The sequence below is a fragment of the Pithys albifrons genome, chromosome 28, assembly GCF_047495875.1.
Source record: "Pithys albifrons albifrons isolate INPA30051 chromosome 28, PitAlb_v1, whole genome shotgun sequence".
Taxonomy (NCBI): domain Eukaryota; kingdom Metazoa; phylum Chordata; class Aves; order Passeriformes; family Thamnophilidae; genus Pithys; species Pithys albifrons.
This window is the reverse complement of record NC_092485.1, coordinates 1473643-1500767: the sequence shown is the minus strand read 5'-3', so window position 1 is coordinate 1500767 and position 27125 is coordinate 1473643. Positions and strand designations below refer to the sequence as shown.

At 45.9% G+C, this 27125-nt stretch overlaps 1 protein-coding gene across 1 annotated transcript in view; it reads left to right on the top strand.

Annotated features, from left to right (window-relative positions):
- KDM5B (lysine demethylase 5B) overlaps positions 1-27125 on the top strand; it is a 56584-nt gene that overhangs the window by 14948 nt on the left and 14511 nt on the right. The window contains exons 2-18 of the mRNA XM_071578451.1: positions 1689-1766; positions 3122-3244; positions 4080-4250; positions 7065-7199; positions 12409-12502; positions 13668-13771; positions 15941-16099; positions 16647-16766; positions 17201-17359; positions 17808-17989; positions 20769-20931; positions 21913-22032; positions 22397-22591; positions 23127-23308; positions 24227-24351; positions 24654-24804; positions 27002-27116. Of these exons, the coding sequence (XP_071434552.1) occupies positions 1689-1766; positions 3122-3244; positions 4080-4250; positions 7065-7199; positions 12409-12502; positions 13668-13771; positions 15941-16099; positions 16647-16766; positions 17201-17359; positions 17808-17989; positions 20769-20931; positions 21913-22032; positions 22397-22591; positions 23127-23308; positions 24227-24351; positions 24654-24804; positions 27002-27116 (2376 nt within the window). The remainder of the gene's footprint in view (positions 1-1688; positions 1767-3121; positions 3245-4079; positions 4251-7064; positions 7200-12408; positions 12503-13667; positions 13772-15940; positions 16100-16646; positions 16767-17200; positions 17360-17807; positions 17990-20768; positions 20932-21912; positions 22033-22396; positions 22592-23126; positions 23309-24226; positions 24352-24653; positions 24805-27001; positions 27117-27125) is intronic.

Genomic DNA, 27125 nt, shown 5'->3' with positions numbered 1-27125 from the left:
TATGCAGGATAATTGCTTTGCAAACCATTGATGGTTTTTTTAATGCTATTTTTCATATTCTCTGTGACTGCTAAAACCACAAATCCTGTGTTTATGATGCTGCTCTTACTTCAGTTGCTGCCAACACTGAGGAATTTTCCTGGTGCAAAGCTCTTGTCTTACTCCACTATCAGTGGCTTTCTTGTGTGTTATCTTCATTCTGTAATTAGTGATAATATGATAACATTATATGCAATAAATTCCTGACAAGTTTAAATCAAATTAATTTGGTTTTGTGAATGTGTGTATTGCCAAATCAAGTGAGTGAGATGGATGTCAGAGATCTAAAAGATAAAATGGCTTTATAGTTGTGTTTATAAACAGCACTGCCAGTTGAAGGTAATTTATCAAAATAATAATGAAATTTTTTTAAAATTGGTCGTGTTCCAGCTCTTTCTGAATGTTTGCAGCCAAGGTAATTGCCAGGCAGTGGCACAGGTGGTGTCACCATCCCTGGGCATGTCCAGGTGTGTGGATGTGGCACTTGGGGACAAGGTTATTGGTGACCACAGTGGTGCTGCTGCTTGAGGGTTACACTCCATGACCTGAAAATAATGACATTACTTGTGTTTTAGAATAAACAGCTGTATAGAGAGTGCTGGGACTTCTTCCTCAGGTGGCTGCAGTGCAAGGGGAAGCAATGAGCCTGTCAGGCTCCAAGGGTTTGTGCAGTCCAGGTCTCCCTTTGCCCAGATGAACCATTAATGAAGTGAGAGAGACTCAAGCTGGATTTAAACCTGAAGAATAATTATTTTCCAACCTCAGCAATTCCAGGACTCTGTGGAGGTTCACAGTGCAGGACAGATCTTTAGTGCCAAACTGTGACTGATTTTGTGGTTCCATTACCTATTTTAAAGGCACAGGAAAATATTTTGAGGTGTAGACAATGACACTGACTTGATCATAGAGTCATAGAATGGATTGGGTTGGAAAAGACCTCAGAGATCATCAAGTCCAACCCTTGATCCAACCCCACTGTGATCACCAGCCCAGGGCACGGGGTGCCCTGGGCTGGTGATCACAGTAGGGTTGGATCAAGACATGGTGGATTCTCACTCAGTGCCACATCCACAGAATCACAGAATGGATTGGGTTGGAAAAGCCCTCCCAGATCATCAAGTCCAACCCTTGGGCCAACTCCAGTCCCTTTACCAGATCATGGCACTCAGTGCCACGGCCAAGCTCAGTTGAAAAACCTCCAGGGATGGGGAATCCACCCCCTCTCTGGGCAGCCCATTCCAATCCCTGAGCACTCTCTCTGCAAAGAATTTCCACCTGATCTCCAACTTCAATTTCCCCTGGCAGAGCTTGAGCCCATTGTGCCCCCTTGTCCTATTGCTGAGTGCCTGGGAGAAGAGACCAACCCCCACCTGGGCAGAACTTCCCTTCAGGCAGTTACAGACAGTGCTGAGGTCACAGTGATGTTTCTCACTTTTTCTGGCCTTGTTCCCCTGAAGGCATTTGGAGCCCAGAGCAGCCCTGGTGGGTCAGGGTCCATCTCTGTGTTCCCACCATGGGCCGGAGGGGCTCCAGAGGCTTTGGGGGGCCCCAGGGGCCTCCTGCTGCTTCAATCACCTGGTGTTTGACTGTCACACAGAGAAATTTCCCTCCTTTTCCTGGTGTTTTGATGGAACTCTGCTGTGTTGCAGGACTGGCAGCCTCCGTTCGCCTGCGATGTCGACAAGCTCCACTTCACTCCGAGGATCCAGAGGCTCAACGAGCTGGAGGTAAAATGGCCAAGCTGAACTTCACAGACTCACAGACTATTCTGAGTTGGGAGGGACCCACAAGGATCATCCAAGTCCAACTCTTTAAGTCAATGGCCCACACAGGGGATTGAACCCATGACCTTGGAGTTATTACAGCCAAGTTTTAACCAACTGAGCCAATCTCACCATTTTCCTGCTCCCAGGTGTGCCCATGTGTCTCTGAGAGGTGATGTTTGCCCAAGGATGGGCCCAGAGTGGCAGCACTTGGGACCTCTCAACAGCAGTTTTTAATTAGCACAGAAACTCAGATCTGTTTCAGAACCTGGTTAAAAACATTCCAAGCATGCAAAGTAAAGTTAAAGCTCATTAAAAGAGCATAAATCAGGTTTTTTCCACACAGAAGTGCTTCTAAGTGGTTAAACTCAAGCTCTGCAGTAGATCTGTGTCTGTGCTTTGCACACATGCAGCATCTTTCAAAAGGAGGAGAGATGAAACACTTGGAGTGCTTTAAAAATAACCAGCCTTTGGAAGAAACAGTTGCAAAATCTGGATTCATCTGGGGGAAATTTGCTGTTCACAAGTACTTTCATTCACTGCTTCCATGAACTGAGACTGGAAAGGGAGTGTGGAGCCCAGGCTGGCTCAGTGCTGGTACCACTTGGGGTGGCAGTGACTCTGTGCCTGATTTTTTTCCTGATTTCTGCTTTCTGATGTCCTGTGACGTGCCAGGGAAGGGCTCAGACACCACCCTGGGATGCTGAGAGAGGGATTTGTGTGACCACAAGGTGTTCAGAACTCCTTGGAGTTTACAGACAAGCTACAGACAAACATGGCTGGGTTTTATTTCAAGAATAGAAAATGTTTTGAAAATAAAATATGTAAAAATTTAAATTACTCATCTTCAACACAACAACAATGCAGTGACCTTATTGTGGGAACTGCTGTGCAACCAGCCAGGCTTTCTTTGTGTTCTGACCTGTTTGTATCCTTAAAAGTGAAATAAATACACCAGAAATTTCTAAAATATATCCTTTCTTTAAAATATTGGTTTATTTTTGGTTTCTTAAAATATCAAATTGAATAAACTATTGCAATAATTAATGTAATAAATGCAGTAAATCCTCACAATGCAGCTGCTTTAGGGAGTTTTTAGCATTGCTTGGCTGTTCTCACAAAGTACTTTTCTCAGTGCAGTAAAAAGCAACAAAAAGTGACTTGAGAAAAGACACAGAATTGGGGTTTTTTTCCCAGATGTTGAGAGGGAGAAATGCAGAGGGCACAGCCAGGGAGGCAGCTGAGTCTGTGCACTCTGGGGTACAAACCCCACCCCTGCCTTTAGCATGCACTTCACTCATTGGTTTCTTTGTTTTCAGGCCCAAACTCGTGTAAAGCTGAATTTTCTGGACCAGATTGCAAAGTTTTGGGAGCTTCAAGGATGCACCCTGAAAATTCCACACGTGGAGAGGAAGATCTTGGATTTATTTCAGCTTAATAGAGTAAGACTGTTAGGGAGAAACTCAAAAGCTGCTGTGATGCCTCAGTTCCTGGGGTGGTATCACTGCCAGGGATGATTTTGGGGTATGGAAAAGGTATTTCTTTTTCCAAGCTAACACAGCCAATGTAACAGTAAGACTAAAATTACATTATCATGGAAAGATAAGTAATACACTCATGGAAGTTTTCCTGTGAGCTGGGAGATCATATTAAATTTCCAGCTCTTACTGAACTTCCATATAAACTGGTCAAGACTAAACTTAGGCTTAACTGGAGAAAGTTCCTGAGCAATGACAGCAGGGAGAGAAAAATTCTTCCATTAGAAATACATGAGAAAAAAATCCAATTACTTTCAGAATGAAACTTGTTAAACTTCTGGAGAAGTTTACTTGTTCTGATAGTAACAGGTGGGATTCTCTGACCCCAAGGTTATGTTCTCTCTCTTTTCTTCGTGTTTAGGGGAGTTTTTATTGGGTTTTTTGGAGCTTATTTCATAGCAGTTGTTCCAGTGAGAACTGAGTGTCCTGTGCTAGAAAGTCGTGTTGGGATACAAAGTGACAAACTGCAGGGAAATAAATTCCCAGAGTAGGCTGAGTAACTTTGTGCATTGAGCACAGGTGCTGACTTGTTTGTAATTCCTAAATAGGTTAAGTGTTACACATTCCAGTTATTGCTTTAAAACAACTTTTATGTGTTGTGGGGCTTTTTTAAAATCTTTATTTTTCTGGTTTAAAACATCAATTTTTGTACTGCGCTGCCTTTTTCCTTAAACTCTGATAATCCTACTGTTGAATTGATGTGCATTCAATACATGAGCACTTTATTTTCCCTTTCCAGCTAGTTGCAGAACAAGGAGGCTTTGATGTGGTTTGCAAGGAGAGGAAATGGACCAAAATAGCCACGAGGATGGGCTTTGCCCCTGGCAAGGCCGTGGGCTCCCACATCCGGGCACACTACGAGCGGATCCTCTACCCCTACAACCTGTTCCAGTCAGGAGCCAGTCTCTTGGTAAGCTGCAGTTAATTCAGCAGCCAGTCCCTTCTCAGGGGTCTGTAGTTACTTTGTGAGGCTGCATTTCATGCTTGGTGTTGTGCAGGTGACCAGGTGTGTGGTGGTGGGGAAGGCAGTGCAGAAACCACGGGCAAATTTTGAATTCCAAGTAAAGTTTTTAGCATTAACCTTCAAGGTAAGCTCTTAGTCCTGCCTTGAACACCACCTGTTTGTATTTTCTCTCTGCAGTCAGAATCAGGGAATCACAGAATCAACTGGGTTGGAAAAGACCTCTGAGATCATCAAGCCCAACCCTTGGTCCAACTCCAGTCCCTTTACCAGATCATGGCACTCAGTGCCACGGCCAAGCTCAGTTGAAAAACCTCCAGGGATGGGGAATCCACCCCCTCTCTGGGCAGCCCATTCCAATGCCTGAGCACTCTCTCTGCAAAGAATTTTTTCCTGATCTCCAACTTCAATTTCCCCTGGCTGAGCTTGAGCCCATCGTGCCCCCCTTGTCCTATTGCTGAGTGCCTGGGAGAAGAGACCAACCCCCACCTGGCCAGAACTTCCCTTCAGGCAGTTCCAGACAGTGCTGAGGTCACCTCTGAGCCTCCTCTTCTCCAGGCTAAACACTCCCAGCTCCCTCAGCCTCTCCCCACAGCACTTGTGCTCCAGTCCCTTCTCCAGCCTCGTTGCTCTTCTCTTCTCAGTTGGGTTGGAAGAGACCTCTGAGATCATCAAGTCCAACCCTTGATCCAACCCCACTGGGATCACTCTGGCACTGAGTGCCCTGGGCTGGTGATCACAGTGGGGTTGGATCAAGACATGGTGGATCAAGACATGGTGGATTCTCACTCAGTGCCACATCCACAGAATCACAGAATGGGTTGGAAAAGACCTCTGAGATCATCAAGTCCAACCCTTCGTCCAACTCCAGTCCCTTTACCAGATCATGGCACTCAGTGCCACGGCCAAGCTCAGTTGAAAAACCTCCAGGGATGGGGAATCCACCCCCTCTCTGGGCAGCCCATTCCAATCCCTGAGCACTCTCTCTGCAAAGAATTTTTTCCTGCTCTCCAACTTCAATTTCCCCTGGCAGAGCCTGAGCCCATCGTGCCCCCTTGTCCTATTGCTGAGTGCCTGGGATCCAACTGGTTCAGTAATTGTGTGTCTGGTCTCTTTTCCAAGCTGAGGCTTTAGTGGCCTGAGTGGGATTCATATTTCCAGAGATTCATATGTGTCTGCCTCTAATAAAGATCTTTCAGTGTGAGAGGGTTCTCTGGCACCCTTTGCTGTTCCTGGAGCAAAACAAGCACCTCTGGATTTGGGTGGTTCTTCCCTCCATGGATGTGTAGTTGGGGTACCCAGTTGTGTTCTGCAAGTACAGAGAGCCTGCCTGATTGTCTTATGTGTTAATTACTGATTTAATTGCTGCTAATAAACATCTAAACCTGTTCTCTCATTTTTATCACTTTTCTACTCACCTTTTCTTCCTGTCCTTTGCTGTTCTGAAAAATCACTGGGGTTTTTTACTTTCTTCCACTGATGTTGATGTGAGATGATTCACATCATCTTCAAAGGAAGGTCTTTGGGAGGTTCCTCATCTCTGGAAACATTCAAGGCCAGGTTGGGTGGGGATCAGCCTGGTCTAGCAGAAGGGGTGTCCTTGCCCGTGGCAGGGGCTTAGAATGAGGTGATCTTTAAGGTCCCTTCCAGCCCAAACATTCTGTGATCCTGTGATTCATCTTCTGGTGTGTGCTTAAGGTCTGGGGCTGAAGGCAATGCAAAGGAAATCAGCAGTTCTGGAAGTTTCTTTGGTCAGAGTTGTGGGCTGGCTGTGGGTGGTGGTTAATCACATCCTGCTGCCCATGCCTGATACTGCTTTTTTGTTAAATACATGATTCTTTCAGCATAGACTTGTCTTCTACAATACCACTTCTTCCTCCTTCTCCATCCTCCCTTCTGGCTGTCATTTGTTCCTGAAAATCCGATTTCTCTGCTGTCTGTGGAGCATCATCACCCTCACACCACTGCAGTGGTTCTTTACTGTTCTCTCTTGCTGAGAAAATACTTGTGATGGGAACAGGGGAAATGTGGATCCAGCAATTCCTGTGAATTACTTCCTGGCAACAGGAGACTTTTTTTCTTTCTGTAGGATTTGCTGTTTAGTCATTAAAAACTGTTACATTTTGTCTGCTGGTACTGAGTGTTGTGTGGCTTAACAAACGGGGAATTGTCAATAATTATTCTGTTCCTTGCCAAAAATCTGCACAGTTTTCAGCAATTAAATGTGTTCATTCAGCAACTTGAAAGAACTGAAACTGTTTTTGCATCTTTTCCCTTCTGCCCTTAATTCATGGAGGAGTTGTCCTCTCCAAAACATGGGAGAAGGCATTTTCTGGGATGTCCATTGGACAAGGCTGTATTTCAGTTAGGGCAGGGATGTTTCATGGGCTGTAATTTGCTTTTATATTGCTCTGTCTGTTGGCATCACAGCAATGCAACCTGAGGAGCAGCACCACAGTCTGCAGAAGCCCCATCTGGCAGGAGAGTTGGGGCTGGGATTTCACACAGAGAAATGTTTGGTGCTAACACTTCCAGAATGACTTTAGCTTTATTTAAGATCCTTTTCTGTGGTTATTGCAGTCACTAAATAGGCAGGAAAAAGTGACTTTGTGACTTGTTCAAATAGGTCACATTCCCCTTGTCTTTCATGCTGTTTATTAACTCAGCACAGTCCGTATTAGAGCCCTGTCTCTGTTCTTTCCCAAGAGCCACAGAAATCGTGTTGGGAGGCAGAAATTAAGTAATCAAACTGTGTCTCTTTAGTGCCTGCAGAAGCCAGATCTGAGCAGTGACACGAAGGACAAGGAGTACAAGCCCCACGACATCCCCCAGAGACAGTCGGTGCCGCCGTCCGAGACCTGCCCGCCCGCGCGCCGTGCCAAGCGCCTGACGGCCGAGGTGAGGGCTGTGGGCACAGGGGTGTGTCACAGAACGGATTGGGTTGGAAAAGCCCTCACAGATCATCAAGTCCAACCCTTGGGCCAACTCCAGTCCCTTTACCAGATCATGGCACTCAGTGCCACGGCCAAGCTCAGTTGAAAAACCCTCCAGGGATGGGGAATCCACCCCCTCTCTGGGCAGCCCATTCCAATGCCTGAGCACTCTCTCTGCAAAGAATTTCTACCTGATCTCCAACTTCAATTTCCCCTGGCAGAGCTTGAGCCCATCGTGCCCCCTTGTCCTATTGCTGAGTGCCTGGGAGAAGAGACCAACCCCCAGCTGGCCAGAACTTCCCTTCAGGGAGTTCCAGACAGTGCTGAGGTCGCCTCTGAGCCTCCTCTTCTCCAGGCTGAACACCCCCAGCTCCTTCAGCCTCTCCCCACAGCACTTGTGCTCCAGTCCCTCCAGTTCCAGTGTGGGAACAGCTGCTGCATAGCTGAGCTCAGCTTTGCCATTGGTTGTGCTGGTCACAGTCTGGTTGAGAGTGGTGGTCTCCTCCTGTTGAGGGTCTGCTCCTTCTCTGGATCCGACAGGTGGTCCCAGAAGTCCCCAAACCCCAAGATTCTCTCCCGTCATGTCCAGGTGGGAGCCCCCAGTGCCTCCCCCAGGGCAGGGAGTTCCACACTGGGGGATCTGACTGTGGGAGTCAGGGGGGATTTTGGAATCGTTGCTGGCCCATGGGCAGAGCTGAGCCCTCAGGTGGGTGTGAAGATGCCAAGGACACCCTGGAGGGGAGTTCTCCCAGTTCCTGTCTCCCAGGGCTGTGTGATGCCCACCTGGAACACTCCCCTCTCTCCCAGGCTTCTTTCCCAGCCAGCTCCCAGCCTGAGGGCTCAGCTGTGCCCTGGGCAGCTGCTGCCAATGGGCCATTGGGAACAGTTCCTGGGCAGTGGCCCAGAGGGTTTAGAATGCACAGCTTTGGTCACACCTACACAGGGATAAACTGGTCCCACCTGCTGAACTGGGACATTGGTAAACATTTATAGTTGCATCAATCATAAATAATAGGGTAAGAGTTGTGTGGGATGTTCAGAGTTGTGTTGCTGAGGTTTGCTGGGAGTCTCTGCTGTTCAGGAGTGGGCACAGGGGGGTGGTGCTTTTAGCAGGACTGTAAATACTCTGGAGCTCTCAGGTTGGAGTGCAGGTGACACACTGGGAATGAAGCAGCTTTGATCTGTTATTCTCAGCTGGTGAGCTGCAGTTACTCTGTCAGTGTGCTGGGATTTTCTGTACATCTCTCATGAGCTTTTGCCTGCTGTTGGAGCAGGGAAGGTTTTGGTTATTACATTACCTTTGCTGTATTTCATTTTTCACTCTTGGATTCTGTCAATTTTTGTTAATTTACCTATGCAATATATGGAAAAAAAGCATAACATGAAGCCAGTGTGGTTTTGTACAATCTTGAATGTGCTTAAGAAATAATATTTATTTGGATAAGCACAAAATGTATTGATTATATCTCAGTGTGAAGACTTATTTTAGGAGATCATGATGTGTCTCCCTTTCTGCTGGAAAACAGTAATCCTGTGGCTCCAGCCTGATGATCCTGTCTCCAGAGAGTTCTTATTTCTTTTGTCTGAGCAGATGAAGAGAAGGGGAGGATATTCCCAGGAGAGGGTCTGATTAGTGGTGACATCATCAGTTAGGAAGGTCACGGTTCGTTTCAGACTCTTATTAACTCCCATTGTTCTGGTCTTGGTCTTTATTAGTACCAATAGTACAGCTTAGTTGTTGCAAATTCTGCCTGTAATTATGCTTAGTTAATGAGTTACAATTAAGGCTTCTAAAGCTTTTCCACTCAAATACCTGGTTACAAGTGGATTTATAAATCTGAGCAAAGCTCAGTGGTTTGGGCTGAAACTTTCCATTTGGAGTGTCTGCAGGATTCTTGTTCTCATGGATCCCTTAAGAATTAACAGCAGGAGAAATACCCACTAAAATTCCAGCTGTTTCTCTGGCACTGGAGTCAGGTGGCACTAAAAAGGAGGGCACTTTTTTGTCATTTCAGTGGCAACCAACAGCTCATCCTTCACCAAAAGGCAAAGCTCTGCCCTCTCAGCTCTTGTCCCAGGCACCACTGGTGCCATGCACATAATTTTTGTGGAAAAAAGTCCTTGATTAAGAATAGAATTGGAACACACAGCTCAAAGGCTCAGCTGAGCAGCAGGGACTGCCTGGCTTAGCAAGGAGCTGCAGTGTTGTAAGGCAATAATTTCCACAAGATTTGTTAATGTGAACGTTTCTGTTCCATTTCAGCCACGGTGATTAAATCCATTTTATTCAACACTGAAGATCCAAACAGTTGGCATTTGCACTGATCTGGTTGCAATGTAATGTTTGGTTCATGTGTCACAACTCCTTGAGCTGCACAAGGATATGTCAGTGTCTTAAACTGTAAATCTTAAATTCATTCTCATGTTTGCCAGTTTGATGTTTCCTGCTTTCCAAAGGCTGCCCATAAACCTTTCAAAGAGGTGAACCACAGGGAAACACTGCAAATTATTATGGCCTGTAGGATAAGTGTTAGTTTGCAGTTGTCACACACACCTTGCCCTTTCCTACCTGGTGAGTAAACAGTCAGGAGGAAATGCAGGAAAGGAAAAGGGCAGTGACTGTGCAGGCTGGGTTTGAAATGCAAAGGATTTTTTAGATGCTTCAGGTAGGAAAGTTCAGTGTGAAAGACCACAACAATGCTGGGGAGGTGAAAGTGAGATAACTGATGTGATAAAAGGCTCTGGCCAAAACCAAGAGCTGCTCTTGTGGCACCCTGAAGCCCAGAATGAGACACAGAGAAGGTGGAGCTGCAGGAGCTGAGGGGTCTGTCCCTCACTGCTGGAGGCTCAGGACACTCACTGGCCCTGAGGCTTCACTTGAATGAACAGCTGCTTTTATTGCATGTCTTAAGCAATGAGAGCTCTGTCTGGTCTGATGGAGGACAAAGAGAATACAAAAAGTGATGGAGAAATAATCATAGAATCATAGAATTGATTGGGTTGGAAAAGACCTCCAAGGTCATCAAGTCCAACCCTTGGATGTCAAAACCAACTCTGTAAAAATCCAACTCAAACAACCAAAACCTTCAGAAAATCCCAAACTGAACAACAGCCCTTGGAGTACCTGGGTCTGGGTTCAATCCTGCCTTAGTCCTGGGCCACAGAACCATCATTTGGGCTTCAGGGAGTGTGTGATAGTGACTGACTTGTTGCATGAACTCATCTCCTCAAGGAATTAAGCTTAAAAAATACAATGTTGGAGAAATCCCTCGTAATACTGAGGGATTTCAGGGTTGTTTCCCACAGTCTGAAAACTTCAGGGAAGAAATGTAAGAACTAAATGGAAAAACATTATTCTGTGTTGAAAGCTCCACAATGCACCAAGGGCCCTGCTTTGGAGCCTGGAGCATGTTCTGCCTCTCAAGAGAATCTGTGACAGCCCAGAGTTCCCTGTGCCTTTGCTTCTTACTGGGTCCCACTGACAGCAGAGCCAAAGCTGGATGTCATTATTGCCATGGACTTCTTGTAGGATTTGCTTTCAAATCTCCCATATGTTGTTCCCTGTGTTATTTCTCTCTGACCTGTTTGTAAATAATTGAAGACAAGTATTTCAGAACTTCAGGTGTCTCTTTAGATTGTTTTGTAAGTATTAAATGGTTCTGAATTTAACTGAACTCTTTGAGTCCCCCCAGCCTGGCTGCTCCCTGGAATGGGGCAGGTCACAAGTTCCAAGCCCTCAGGGAAGTGTTTGTGTCTCACACTGGGAAATCCTGGAGTGGGATTTTGATCTGGCAAAATGCCAACTGCCCAACACAGAGTCAGAGCCTCCCTCCCCTTGCTCTTTATTTAAATCAGTTTAAATGGGATTGAAAATAAACACTGTGGGCTGCAGTGCTGGCTCGTGGTTGGATTTTCAGTTAACACAAACTTCTGGGGGCACTGCAGGTGCTCAAATGTTGCCTTACACTGACTGAAACTGTCAGGAGGAAAGAAAAAAAACTCAAAACAGGTTCAAACTTTAACTATATTTATAAAGAAAAGCAAAAATTAAAAGAAAACTACAATATAACACACATTTACACAAGTTAGATGTAACAGCAATTTTCTACTTCCCACCAAACCCAGATTTCATTACTCCTGATTCATAAAGCACCTTAAAAGACACCCAGCAAGGAACAGAAAGAAAGAATAAAAATAAAATGTTTCTACTTCCCTGAACTAAAACAAAATGTGAAGTAGCAGTGACAGCAGCAAGGCCAGGACAGCAGGAGAGTGTCCTGTTCATACTGCAGACCTGATGGAACTGAGAGAACACTCCTGCTCTGCTGTATTTATATCTCAGGTTTGCATCATCTGGTGTGAAATATTTCATAGAATCCTTGAATGGATTGGGTTGGAAAAGACCTCCAAGATCTTCAAGTCCAACCCTTGATCCAACCCCACTGTGATCACTCTGGCACTCTGTGCCCTGGGCTGGTGATCACAGTGGGGTTGAATCAAGACGTGGTGGATTCTCACTCAGTGCCACATCCACAGAATCACAGAATGGATTGGGTTGGAAAAGCCCTCTGAGATCAAGTCCAACCCTTGGGCCAACTCCAGTCCCTTTACCAGATCATGGCACTCAGTGCCACGGCCAAGCTCAGTTGAAAAACCTCCAGGGATGGGGAATCCACCCCCTCTCTGGGCAGCCCATTCCAATCCCTGAGCACTCTCTCTGCAAAGAAGTTTTTCCTGCTCTCCAACTGAAATTTCCCCTGGCAGAGCTTGAGCCCATCGTGCCTCCTTGTCCTATTGCTGAGTGCCTGGGAGAAGAGACCAACCCCCACCTGGGCAGAACTTCCCTTCAGGCAGTTCCAGACAGTGCTGAGGTCACTTTTTTTTTTGGTTACTTAAGTCAGGTGACCTCTGTCTCTCCTAATCTACGTGGATTCTCTGAGCCTGTTAAATTGAGGCCCAGCTAAAACTAAAGCCAAAACTGCCACAGATTGGAAGGGACCTGGCAAGACCTTTAGCTGGGACTCACTGTGGGCACACCCTGAGAGCAGGAACAGCTGGAGATTCCCAACCCAGCTGGGGATGAGCTGACAGGGACCATCTCCCCGAGTTCAAGTGCCAAACCAAAACCCTCCAGATGAGGATGTGACTTTTTTCTTTCTTTTCTTTCTTTTAAGGCAACCAATATTAAAACTGAGTCTGAGCCTGCAGAATCCAGAACTCACAACCTGAGGCGCAGGATGGGATGTGCCCCTCCAAAGAGTGACAGTGGTGAGTGAAACCCAGTGGGAGTGCAGCTCCTGGGGCTTTGTACTAACAAATTGTAGGACCAGAGTGAAATTCAACAGTTGGAACTGTTCAAATATTAAAAAATTATCATAGAATCGATTGGGTTGGAAAAGACCTCTGAGATCATCAAGTCCAACCCTTGGTCCAACTCCAGTCTAATCCCAACTTTCTGATAACTTGATTTTAAAATTTTTATAGTAAAAGTTCTTTTGTGGTTTGGGAGTATTTTTTGTTTTTCTTGTAGAAGATAATTTCAGTTTAAAAAAAACTTCTGCTCTTTGAAACTTGGGTGTCCCTTCCAGAGCAATCAGAAATGAGATTGAAGCCAGATTTCTGGTTTGTATTTTAAATAGCATCAGTCCATGAGCTTTAAACAGAAGAAACTCAAATTTTAAGAATGTGTCAGATGTCTGACACTTTTGGGAAAGAATTTGGCTTTGATACCAGGAAATTAAACTCATGGAGGCAAAAGATGTTTTGAGCTTAATGATAAAGTTCCCATCATGTGATTAAATTGCTGCTATCAACAATCCTGAGTCTGTTGTTATCTGTCCTTAGGTATAATAATTTCAGACTGAGAAACAATATTTAATGCCATCAAACAGAAGAATAGGCTTATTGACAAATAATTTGGCCAAACAGATCTAGGGATTGTTTACAACTATGCAGTAATTTAAAATACCTGAGCAGTCTGTCAGTCCTTTGTTCACTCCATATCCTTCTTTCAAGAATTTGTGTAGATTGTGGTGTTTTGTAACTTAATTTTTTCCTTCAAGGAGTCTGAACTTTACCTTTCCCCTTTCCCAAGAGTAGAAGGACAAAGCTCTTGACAACATTTGTTAGCACCACATGGAAACAAAATCTTAGCTTATAAAGCTGCTCATGATTTAATTTAAATTAGTTTAAATGGGATTTAAAATAGACACTGTGGGCTCTCGTGCTGGCTTGTGGTTGGATTTTCAGGTAACACCAATTTCTGGGGGCACTGCAGGTGCTCAAATGTTGCCTTAAACTGACTGAAACTGTGTGTGGGACAAGTCACTGAGCAAATAACTTGGTGTGATGCAGTCTAACAAGTAATGAATAAAACAAATAGTAATGAGGAGTGTTAAGCATTGAAATGGTTTGTGATACTCTCATTTTTCAGACAAGGAAATGCGGAGCCTGGTGAAGCTCCCTGAGAAGAAAGACCTCCCTGGGGAACCAGAGAAGGACAAATCCAAAGTCAGATCTAAAAAACCCACCAATGCTGTGAGTACCCCCTGCCTTCCTGCTGCTGTCCTGGGTCTCTCTGGGGTGTGGAGTGAAACCTCCTGTCATTTCTGTCCTGCTGAGGCCTCTCCTGTTCCTCCTGGAGCTCAGCAGTGCCTGTGCCTGCTGCAGTATCCACACTGCTAAAGCTTCTGGCTCTACAAAGCTGGAAATAACAGCATAGTAAAGTTTCACCATCTATAACTAAAGTAACTTGTTTTGTGTCTCCAAGGTACAATCTCAAAATACTCATTTTGAAAGGCTAGTCCAGTGGGAAGTGGGTTTTGTGACCTGACCTCTCCCAGTTGCTCTTTAACTTCAGGGGAGCTCAGTGCAGGCTGTGGCACTTCCACAGACCTGCCCCTAATTCCACAATTTCAGGACTAAACTGGGAGCTTTGTTATCCAGATGCATCTTAAAAAATCAACCTTATTCCTGCTGCAACTCTCCACACACCACCAGCAGATAAACCCAACCCTGTTCCTGCTCCAACTCTACACATACCACCAACAAAACCCAACCCTGTTCCTGCTCCAACTCTCCACACACCACCAACAAAACCCAACCCTGTTCCTGCTCCAACTCTCCACACACCACCAGCAGAAAACCCAACCCTGTTCCTGCTCCAACTCTCCACACACCACCAACAAAAACCAACCCTGTTCCTGCTACAACTCTCCACACACCACCAGCAGAAAACCCAACCCTGTTCCTGCTCCAACTCTCCACACACCACCAACAAAAACCAACCCTGTTCCTGCTACAACTCTCCACACACCACCAACAAAACCCAACCCTGTTCCTGCTCCAACTCTCCACACACCACCAGCAGAAAACCCAACCCTGTTCCTGCTCCAACTCTACACACACCACCAGCAGAAAACCCAACCCTGTTCCTGCTCCAACTCTACACACACCACCAGCAGAAAACCCAACCCTGTTCCTGCTCCAACTCTACACGTACCACCATCCCCCCTCCCAAAATCCCCAGCCTCAAAGCAGTGGTAGTTGTCTCACTTTTGTGAAGATTTCAAGAGGTTCTTTCTGCTCATGCCACTGCTTGGGTCCCTCCTAAAACAAACATGTTGTCGTTTAATCCACACCTGTAGCTGAGAATGAGGAGTGCAAATACCTGACACCACCAACCTCCCAAATGAAAAAAGGTTGTGGGGAGGAGCAGGAGGTGCTGCTGCTTTTTTAACCAGGGAAGATGAGGGTCTGCCTGCCCTCACAGCTTTGCTGTGTGTTTGGGGAGAGCCTTCCAGGCTGTTGCTGGTGAGAGTGGGGTGTGGGACAGACAGCAGAGAGCCCTGCCCAGCCTGGAGTGCTTGTGCCTGTTCTTGGGAGCTGCTCCACCACAATTAACAGCTGTAGCTCTGCTGGCAGGTTGTGCCTTCTCTGGGGGAAAAACAGGAGCAATCCCTTTCTCTCCTGTGGAAATGAAACACCTGAGCTCACCAAGAGGAAAAGGTGTGTGAGCTTCCAGCAGGTGTTGGGTTATACCTGCCCAGTCAGGGTTGGGCTGTGCCTGCTGAGGCCACAGTGATCCTGGTGGGAACTGTCCTGGCACTGAGCCTTGTCCTCTGGGAAAAGAATTATTCCCAGTTTGGGAAAGGAACACCAATGGAAGGGCTTACAGCTCTGTTGGGGTCACCCTTTGTGGGGTTAAGGAGGGTGTGTGTTAATGCTGGTCAGATCAGGCACAGCAGCATCAGAAGGCTTGACCAGAAGGCTTCAACTAAGAGTTTATTTTTAGTTCAGGCTACACTTTTTATATATTCTTGTGTCCAATATGTCATGACCCTATTGGTTAGTCAGTTTGCCTAAAATACATGGAAAGATCCTACTGCTTACAAGGAATCCCACATTCCACGGGGGCTCTCTGCTCCCTAAGAGTCCACTCCAAAGTGCTTTCCTTCAAGGATACACTGAACTGCTCCATATCAATCTCTCCATCAGTTCCCTCAGACATCAGGGGATCCACACACTGACATCCCCACAGCTCTTGGTGGTGCTTTCATAAATCCCACCAGGGGCTGTTCAAACCTCTACACGAATATTTGGTGTTTGGTTGCATCATTTCCACTGCAGAGATAAAGCAAAAACAAGCTCTGGGAGATGTGACAGCTGAGGGTGCTCACATTCCCCCTCTGGAATTCCGTGTTGCAGGTGGATCTGTACGTGTGTCTCCTGTGTGGCAGTGGCAACGACGAGGACAGGCTCCTGCTGTGTGATGGCTGTGATGACAGTTACCACACCTTCTGCTTGATCCCTCCCCTCCATGACGTGCCCAAGGGGGACTGGAGGTGTCCCCAGTGTCTGGCTCAGGTGAGCTCACAAACCATCACGCGGGTTATTTTGTGGGGTTTTAGAAACTGATCGTAGGGATTGAAAACACAGTTTGTTGTTATTTAAGGTTGTGCAAACAGGGGGATGGAGGTGAAGGTGAAGTGGAGGCTGGGTGGGTTTCAGAGTGGAAAGCTGTGCCTTAATGCCAAAAGTTGGTGTGCTTTGGAAGAACATTTTGGATTTTTATTGGTGCTTTTTCTCTGTGCTTAGAATTGGAGTCTCACTGGGTGCTTCAGTGTGGTGCTCTGTGGGTCTTGCTTTGCTTAGCCCCACTAGAGTAAGGAGAAATTAGGCATGTTAATTCTTTAATATTTATGGAGAGTAATAAATAAATAAATAAATGTTGTGATTTGGTGGCTCAAGCCGAGATTCTTCTTCTGACTCTGCTTTGGGGCAGCGATTTCATTTCAGTGAGGTGCCTTTCTACCCCTCACACTCTGTTGCAGTAGCCCATTTGTGTAAAGTCTGAGCACAGGGTTACATTAATACACAGAACACACAGAAACAATTACCTTTTCAATTGCAGGAGTGCAACAAACCTCAGGAAGCCTTTGGGTTTGAACAAGCAGCTCGAGACTACACCCTGCGCACGTTCGGAGAAATGGCTGATGCCTTCAAGTCAGACTATTTCAACATGCCAGTACATGTATGTTCCTGCCTCAGCCTGGTGCTGTCCTGGGGAGTTCATTTTGTGTACTTAAAGTAGATTACCTTGGAGAGGGAAGGAGGAATTCTGGTTTTGATGGGATGAAATCCCAAATCAGACGTTCTGATTTGCGTCAGTGAATCCTGGTCCTTGCTGATGTCGTGGTTTCTTGTTCCACCACCTGCCTGTGTTTTGTGTTTGTTTTTTCCCACCCTTGAAGAGGTTTTGTAGGGAAGAGAACTCTGTCACCCATTCCTGAGGGAACAGAGCAGCAGCATCTCCTGGAACCACATTTCTGCTGCAGTTTTTTCACTTGTTGAAACAGGGAAAGGCTTCAAGCTAAGGGAGATTTCTCCCTGAAACAGCTTTGCTGCACCTGCTTCTTCTCTCCTGACTCCTCAGTACATACTCCTTTTTCTTCTTCCCATGCTTAGATGGTGCCCACTGAGCTGGTTGAAAAAGAATTCTGGAGACTTGTCAGCACCATTGAAGAGGATGTGACAGTGGAATATGGAGCTGACATTGCTTCGAAGGAGTTTGGCAGCGGCTTCCCAGTCAGGGGTGGGAAGTTTAAAGTCAGACCAGAAGAAGAGGTGGGTCTTTGAGTTCACTGGGAAGGTTCTTATTGCAGTTTTGCATTAAATAAGTCTCCTTAGTTCAAAGCACAGTAATAGAACTGGTTTGTAAAGTGTTTGTTTTGTGTATCTGGCCGAGTATTTGAAAAGGAGAATTATATCAGGGGTTTGAATAAATAAAACTTGCTGTGATCAGACATTCAACAGCGCAGGTTTATTCTAGTTGTTAATAAATAACTTCCAAACTGAATAAAACCAAATAAAAAAGGTCTCATTTTAACAAAGCAGGTCAGGTCAGGGTTGTGAAAGGGGCAAAGACAGTGAAGGATTTAGTCTTTGACTCACTGACCTGTTCCTTGTATTTCTCAGTTGTGAAAGATCCTTCTGTTGCTCTTCAGCTTTTTTATCTTCTTGGGCTTTTGACTTCCTGTTGTACAAACCTGCAACTGTTCTGTTCCACTTTCAGGACTACCTTGATAGTGGCTGGAATTTAAACAACATGCCTGTGATGGAGCAGTCTGTGCTTGCTCACATCACTGCAGACATCTGTGGGATGAAACTGCCCTGGCTGTACGTAGGAATGTGCTTTTCCTCCTTTTGCTGGCATATAGAAGACCACTGGAGCTATTCCATTAACTATCTGCATTGGTGAGTTTGAGGGATAAACCCACTCTGGGAAACAATCTCCTTTTTCCATTCCCCTTCCCCCTCTTAATTAGTGGACTAAAACTACATTCCTAGAGCTCAGCCAGAGTAACCACTGCTGTCCTGCCACAGCAGGGTTAAATTTGACAGTGTAATTCCCACATTGATTTGCTTTTGGACAAGAGGTCATATTTTGGAAAGAGACATCCATTCCCAGTTTTAAAAATCCATGAGAGTTGCAGCAGATACTCCATCAAGTGTTGTATTATGCTCAAAGTAAACTAAAAACCATGCGAGTTTTTTTTTAAGAATCATCTAAACTTCAGCTGACTCCTCAGATCCAGCATGTTTTGTCTGTTGGATGGCTCATGCTGTCATAAATCCTCTCATCAAGCCAGCACTTGTCAGGTGTAATCAGGACAGATTTTTGCCATCTCTTTGATATTCTACATAGATCGAACTTCTTGAACTTCTCACCTTACAAAGGCTTTTCTGAAGTCTGGATTGTTCTTGTTGCTCTTCCTGAAGCCTGTCAAGCTCTTTCCCTTTCCTTGTCCACATGAGTGTTCCAGCAGAATGGTGTAACCACATCCCAGCTGCTCTTCAGTGGGTCCTTTCTGGCTGTTTATTCAGTTGCTGCTCCTTTAAACAGCTGCTGCTGAAGGGCAGCCCAGGAGCCAGTGACTTCACTCATTTGCTTTTGTGGTACTTCCAGTTACTAAAACAAATGTTTGAATGAGGGTAAGTGAAGGAGGGACAGGATGACATGGTGGGAAGGATCTTCCCTGTCATGTGTTGCTGCTTTTTTCCCCTTTGTCTGGGTCTTCAGTCAGGCTGAGAACTGTGGGTGGGAGAGGAGTTTCTTTGCAGTACAAACTTAATTTCATCTAGGAGAGCTTCACTCACTGTTGCTTGAATGGCTTTGTGTCCTCCTTAACATGCCCCAAATTGTATTGGTGTTTGTAGCAAGGCCAGAGAGGTGCTTTAGTGTGATACATTCACACACATGTGAATGTTACCTGACCTGCTTTCAATTTATTTATCCTCCAGCAGGAAAGTCCTTGAAATATTTTTCTTTTCATTTTCAGATATTCCTCTTTATTTCCCTTCAATGCAGAGGTTGAAGTCTGGGGTTTAGCCTGTTGGAGGGAAATGTACAGTTTTGGTTAAAGCTGTTTTTGGCCAGAGCAGTCAGTCTGAACAACCTGCTGCTGGCAGAGACAAAGCTCCAAACTCTGCAGAGGCTCCAGAAGGCAGTGCTGGTTCTTGGGAGATCCTGGGGTTGGTGTGTCCATCTCCAGTGTTCCCACATGCCAGGGAGGAGCTCGTGTCCTGGGGCAGCTTTGTCACCCAGGCTGCAGCAGCAGAGCTTGCCCAGGGCTGAAGGCACAGTCCTCCTGCAGGATCCTGAGATTTGTGTTGGTTCTAGACATGGTAAAGGAGAAAAGAACAAATCACTGCTTCTAAAGATGCTTGGAAACTAATAAATAAGATGTCAGTCCTGGTGAGAGGAAGAATTCCCATCATTGCTGCTGGTATTTGTACAGGCAGGATGTGGAGCAGTGCAGAAAGAGCTGTCACCTCCCTCCACCTGCAGAGTGTTGGCACCTCAGCACCTCCAGCAGAACTGTTGTCTCTCTCTCTTACCTGCTCTCCCGAGGCCTGGAGACCCCTGGTTCCAGTATCCTGGTTCAAGTTTAGCACAGTTCACCTCTGCTGTCACCCATCCCTTGGTGCTGACACATATCCAGGAGCAGAACGAACTCTTGACTCACCCAGTGCTGGATCTGGACATGGAATGGTTTTCAGTGCCATCTGTGCCTGGTCTTCATGAACTCCTGGAGTTGTTCTGGAGCAATGACCAGGTCCAAGACTGCAGAGTTATTCCAGGATGATGACCAGGCCCAAGCTGCATATTCATTTAACACTCCATAACTCCTCTCCCTGTGACACCAGTGTAAGTGTCCCCTCCACAGTCCATCCTGCTGGCCCATGGGCTGTGTGAGTGCAGGGATAAGCTCCTAGGGAGGAGGGATAGGCTTCTGGATTCACACTTTGGAATCCTCCCAATTGCTTCATGATTTATGGAAAAGAAGAACACTGTTGGGTCAGGTTTGCTCTCCCAGCTCCTGAGGAGTCTTGGGATGAGGGGATTTATCTCTTTTCCTTTCTAAAGACCTTTTCTAACCTCATTCTCTCTAAGCATCTTGGTGAGCCAGTGTCAGTGTAAGCCCGAGGCAGTGTCTGCTGGGACACACCTGCAGCACCTCAGTTCTCTCAGCTGGGCTTGCACTGGGCTAAGCTGGTGATAAAAGCTCTTTGTTCCTCCTCTGGATATGGATTATTTTCCCCTTGAAGTCTTTTGCATAATTTGGAAATTTGGTTTCTCCTTCCTCTGTGTTGCTTCTATGGCAGTTAAGCACAAGACAGAAAGGACTGGCTGTGGTTGTTAAACCCAAGAGGGAGTTTGTGTCCATGAGAAAAGACAAGCAGATTATGTTTTGAACCTGTGCCAAAATCAGCAGAACTTCACTGAGAACTTCTCAGACTTTTCCCCCACCCCAGAATATTTGAAGTACCTGCTCAGAAGTGTAGGCAGTTAAAGCCAGATCTGGAGGAGAGGGACCTGTGTAAAATGTGAAGATTCAGGAAGGTACAAAACCTTTACATTCCTTCCTGGTGATGTGCCCTTCTTTTGAACATGGTGTGTTTTAAAGCACAAGACTGAAAAATGTAACTTAAAAGATTGCTTATATTTTAACTTGTTTTAATAATCTTGCAGGGGGGAGCCTAAAACGTGGTATGGAGCCCCAGGGTACGCAGCTGAGCAGCTGGAGGATGTAATGAAGAAACTTGCTCCAGAGCTATTTGAGTCCCAGCCAGATCTCTTGCACCAACTTGTCACCATAATGAACCCGAACACTTTGATGGCCCACGGGGTGCCTGTATGTGTCGGACTCCTGTGCTACTCCCCAAACCCAACCCCCTCTGATGGCAACTCTGCTTAAAGCTGATAATTGAGGCCACTTTTATTACAGAGCTGGTGTGGTGGTTTCCATGTGTGTTGCATCTTCCTTGTGCAGTATAATGTGCCAGTGTGACCAGATGGGCAATGGAATCATTGCCCTTGGAATCAACTGGCAGACTCTTCTCTGGAGATCCATCTTGGATGTTTCTGTTTCTGTGTCTCAGCTGGAAGGTTTAGGCTCAACTTTTGGAACAATGGCAGGAGCTCTTGTATGTCTGTTCAATCAGACACCATTTTTTTTGGCACAGAGTTTCTGTCAAGGGCCCAAACCCCATTCTTCCTTTTTTTTTTGTCATCCACATCCTCTTATTTTTCCTGGATAAGTCCTTAGGTTTTTAAAAAACATTTTTTCATCAGTTTCCATCTTATTCCATACTAGATTATTCATGGGAATTATGTCCCTTTACAACTTAATTGGCTTTTGACACGCTGACCTTGGGACTTAAAGAAAAATCTGGAAAAAGCAGCAAAATTTGTAGTGTCTCCTATGCTTTGGTAGCCTCCAAAATGGAAAGATGCAGGAAGACCCAACTGCTTGCATGCTGCCTGTATACCCCAACAGTCTCAGATTTACAGCAGGATGAGCTTTAAGGTTCCCAATTTCTCTTCCCCTTCAGCTGCACAGTGGAGAGAGCTGGATCTGTGCTAACCAGGCCCAGACAGCTGACCTAGAACTGTTCAGAGTGGGGTGTGGCTGAAGGGAACCCTTTGCTCTCGGGGGTTTTACGTGGCCTGTTACCAGATACCACTTGTGATTTACGGTTTGGTTTAAACCAGTTGTGGTTTATGGTTTAAAACTCTCCAAAGTCCTCACAGAAGTCACTGGGAGTTGGAAATCCGTGTTCTCCTGGCAGCTCTGGTCAGGTGTGACCTGACACTGCTCTGTCTGTCCCCACAGGTGTACAGGACCAACCAGTGTGCTGGGGAGTTTGTGATCACCTTCCCCAGAGCTTATCACAGCGGCTTCAACCAGGGCTTCAACTTTGCTGAGGCCGTGAACTTCTGCACCGTCGACTGGGTACGTTCCAAGCCAGTTCTGCCCTAAGTGAGCACCCGTGGTGTGTGGAGTCCTGTGACCAATGAGATGCTTTGGTGAATGTGAGGTGAATGGGCCAGCCAATAGTGTCATGGCATGTTGGATGTGAGAGGATATAAAAGGTGTGGATGTTGCTGAGAAGAGAACTACTGCTATGATCTCCGAGCTATGAGGAAACTCTCTCTTAGATGAATCTCTACTAGATGAAACTATCTTGAATAAACTCTTGTAAGCCTTCTGATCAAACCTTCTGATGCCTGCTGTGCCTGAGCTCTTCTGACCATCATTCACGATGCCCCCTTGCTTGGGATGAGGGTGACCCCAATAACTTCCATGTGCCCCACAGCTGCCCCTGGGCCGCCAGTGTGTGGAGCATTACCGGCTGCTCAACCGCTACTGCGTCTTCTCCCACGATGAGATGATCTGCAAAATGGCCTCCAAGGCAGATGTGCTGGATGTGGTGGTGGCATCTACAGTCCAGAAGGACATGGCAATCATGATTGAAGAGGAGAAGAGGTTGCGTGAGAAGGTTGATAAACTGGTGAGTTGTAGGAAATAATGGTTGGGGTTGGAAGGGACCTCAAGGCTGATCTTGTTCCACTCCCTGCCATGGGCTGGGGCACCTTCTATAGACCAGGGTGATCCAAGCCTTGTCCAGCCTGGCCTTGGACACTTCCAGGGGTGGGACTCATTATAATGAATGAAGGAGCAGTTGAAACAGTGATGTGAGAACATGCTGGTGCCTGTCCTGGGGAGTCAGTGGCTTAGAGGTACATAGTTCCTTCCCAAGTTCCAGAGGAACACCTGGGGAAAGAACCATTTATTGTCTGCCTTGTTTTAACACCTGCCCTTTAACATTGCTCAGAATGTCACTTTTAAAGTAGTATTTGTTCTTTCAGTAATGTAGTCAGAAAATCTGATTTTTCATTGACCAAAATTTCTGCCTACCTGGGTTTAACACCTTATTTCTAAACTTCATTATTCCTTTGATAAATTCAACTTCTGATGTTTTAGCTTGGAATAGTCACCTCTTTGTAGCAGTCAGCTCTTTGAGGTGAGGCACCACTGTCTTGCAGGGGGTGACCGACTCGGAGAGGGTGACGTTTGAGCTGTTCCCTGATGACGAGCGACAGTGTCTGAAGTGTAAAACCACCTGCTTCATGTCAGCAGTTTATTGTCCCTGCAAGCCTGGGCTGTTGGTGTGCTTGTACCACGTCGAGGACCTCTGCCCCTGTCCTACCTACAAATACAAACTGGGGTAAGCTTGACACAGTAAACAATACCACGATCTGGAGTTACTGTTGTCTGTGTAGATACTCTGGCTTGGTAATCTCGTGCCTGCTGTGCTGTCACTGGGGCTGGTTTCTGTTTCTGTTTCAGTCCTTTGCAAATCCGGTGCCCCCAGAACAACAAGCCTGTTTTGTGCTCACACACAAAGCCTCTTTCTCTTCAGCATTCAGCTCTTCTTGTTCTATAATGGCAAAAATTGCTGGCTAAGTTAGTTTGCATTTTTATTTATAGCAACAAGGTCATTGTCCCTTATATCCAGTCCTTGCCAGGAAGTATTGTTTTGCTTTTCAGAGCTTTCCTTCCTGTTGTCAGCTTTCCTTTGCTGTTTGGTAGATCTTTGGAAGACAGTTTCACAATTCCTTCATTGTCCTGTTGAAATCACTTTTTGAAGGAATTGCAACATTGAAATTGTTTCAGAAAGAACATGGTGTAGTTGTAGGTCTTAATTGAGTAACCCTGTGGGTGCACAGGAGCTCACTGTGTGTTGTGTAGTTGCAGGTCTTAATTGAATAACCCTGTGGGTGCACAGGAGCTCATTGTGTGTTGTGTGGACTAACATATCTTAGAATCACAGAGTGAAGGCCACTGAGATTAGCTCAGTTGGTTAAAACTTGGTTGTGATAGTGCCAAGGTCATGGGTTTAATCCCCTCTATGGCCCATTGACTTAAGAGTTGGACTCAATGATCCTTGTGGGTCCCTTTCCAACTCAGAATAGTCTGTGATTCTGTGAGTGGTTTGGTTTGGGAGGGTCTGTAAAGCTCACCTTGTTCTGCCTCCATCTTCCACTAGCCCAGGGTGCTCAGAGCCCTGTCTGGCCCTTCCCTTGCACCCTCCTGCTCCCCCAGCTGTGCTGCAGGGGCTGAGCTGTGTGTGTGCTGCCTGCAGGTACCGCTACACCCTGGAGGAGCTGTACCCGATGATGGACGCGCTGAAGATGCGCGCGGAGTCGTACAACGAGTGGGCGTCCAACGTCAGCGAGGCCCTGGAGGCCAAAATTAACAACAAGAAAAGTCAGTATCCTCTCCTCCCTGTTGTCTGCAGCACATCATTTAAAAGGGCTGATTTTTCAGTCTTTTCTTATGTGGCAGTCAAAAGAAATCGTAGCCATTTCACGTTTTAAAGTAAATATTTTAGCTGCTGTGGTCCCAGAAATGATGCCGAGCTGTCACTGTGTGACAGGATGTAAATCACTTTGACACAAAATATAACTGAAGTAGAAACAGGAACACATTTAATGTGTTGTGTTTCTCAGCCTTACCAAGGAAAATCCATCACAAAGGGAGAATTCTTAACTTAATGTCTTTCCCAACAGGTCTCGTGAGTTTTAAGGCTTTGATAGAAGAATCAGAAGTGAAGAAGTTCCCCGACAACGACCTGCTGCGACACCTCCGGCTGGTGACACAGGACGCAGACAAATGTGCCTCGGTGGCCCAGCAGCTGCTCAATGGCAAGAGACAAACCAGGTAAGTGCCACTGTGTGTCTGCAGCAAAACTGAGCCCCCAGAGATGGATGTCAGTGGGCAGTGATGGATGTCAGTGCTCTGCAAGAGTTAAAAATGAGAGGAATCCCTCCATCTCCTCAAGAGAGTTGTCTTTGACAGGGAGATTCACTGTTACTGTGTGTAATAAGTTAAACATCCTGAGCTTTCAAATCTCCTCTTCCTCCATGTTTGACAGTTGGGCAGTAAATTCATTCCAGTGTTCCCTGAAAAGAAAAAGTGGTGTGGTATGTCCAGACAAAGTAACACCCAGCAAGATACAATCCACTTGTCTTTGTGCCCTGGGGACTGTAAATCTGTCTGTAGTGCAGGTGTAATTGTATTCATCACTCTCTGTGTTGTGGAAAAATGAAGTGCCTTAACTCCCTGAGCTGCTGCTGGTAGGAATGTTGTGGGAAGACTCTGAAAAATACCTGCTCTTTATATTGAATCCTTTAGACAGGTTATTTGCTGGAGAGATTTGAAGATAGGGCAGTGTTGGAGTAACACGTTCTTTGTGAGCTTCTGCTTGGCCCTGCTGACACTTCCATGTCTGAAATGAGTTGAGAGGAGCCAGAAGAACAGAAGGCCAAGGCCAGATCTCATTGCATGAATTTAGTTGTGCCTGTATTGGTGTAAGAGAAGACCAGGAGAGGTGATGATACTGTCTTAGAGTAAATCCTGTCTCTCTTGCTCACCAGTTTCTCTGCAGTACCTGAATAGATGCAGATGGGCTGTACATCCCTCTTTCCTCTTGTTCTCTCTGTGCTGGGGGGTTAAACCCTCACAGAAACTGGTTGGGAGAAGTTCTGTGAACAGAATTGGGCCAGAGCACAGTGGGGCCCCCGTGCTGCTGGAACTGAAAGGGATGTTCTCCCTGTCCATCCCCTTCCCTCTCTAGGCCTCAGGAAACCTGCTCTGCCCTTCAGTCTCCAAGAGTTTGGAGACCTTTTGCTTGGAGATCTTTGTGATTAATAACCCTGCATGGATCTGGGCTTGGCTTCTGGCAATGCTTTCTTTAGGCTCATGTATTTTCTGTTATCAAAAATGTACATGTATTCCATGTTATCAAAAATGTCTTGTGACAGTCAGTTTTGCCATTTAGATATGTGTATGTAAATAAATATTTGTTTAAAAACTCCTCCCTTTCCCTGGAATATACTGCAGAACTTCCACAAAAAATAGTAGAGCAAAGCACACTATAAAGAAACCTGTGTTGTACCTGAGACTTTGAATTAATTTTATTGTTCAGCTGACCATGGGGTTTGCAACTCCCAATGTGATCCTGTGTATCCTTTGAAAATACCTATTTTTAACCTAGAATAGTAAATTAAAATTAATTTTATGATGTTCACATTCCAGTCGTGCTGGCATATCCTGCTGGGCTGTTGTTCTGTGGAGTCAATTTGAGCCAGCATTGTAAGGGATCTCTTTCCTTTTCTGTTCAGGGTTCTCAGACCTCGTTAATACTGGCTTGAGTTTAGAGAGGTTTTTGATATTGGCCAGTTTGTTAACACTTATAAGCCACTCGTTTGATGAGAAGCTTTTAGATAAAAATTAAAATGCTGATTTCAGCGTAGAGAGGATTTTTCAGAAGTGCCTACACAACCTGTCAATATAAAACCCATTCAGAATTGGGATTTGTTCTCTTTTGGTGTGGGCATGAGCAGAGCTGACTACAATAGCTATTGCAACATAACTGAATAGTTTATCCACAATTGCTTTGTGTTCTGGAAAAAAGCCTAATTTTCTTCCATAATAACCAGTGCCCTTCCAAGGCTGAGTAGTTGTTCCAGAATCCCATTTAATATGACAGAGTATTTCAACAATAGCTCATTCTGCAGTGGCAGGCTGAGGTTTCCCATGTATGTGAGCCCTGCACTGCTTGGGTGCTTGTGAATATTCTGTTTGCCTGAGTGAGGCCTCACTGACACAAAATCATAAGCAGATGTCAGGGAATGAAAAAATCCGGGATGTTTTGGGTTGGAAGGGACCTTAAAGTTGTTCCACCCCCTGCCATGGGCTTGGAAGGGACCTTAAAGTTGTTCCACCCCCTGCCATGGGCTTGGACACCTTCCATACAGACCAGGTTGCTCCAAGCCCTGTCCAAGCTGGCCTGGAAGTTCAGATTTTTGTTTTCCCTTCTTTGCAGTGGTAACCAGGAGCTGAACTGTCGTTGCAGGTACCGCTCCGGGGGAGGGAAGTGCCAGAACCAGCTGACGGTGAACGAGCTGCGGCTGTTTGTGAGGCAGCTCTACGCCCTGCCCTGCCTGCTCAGCCAGACACCCCTGCTGAAGGTACCCTGC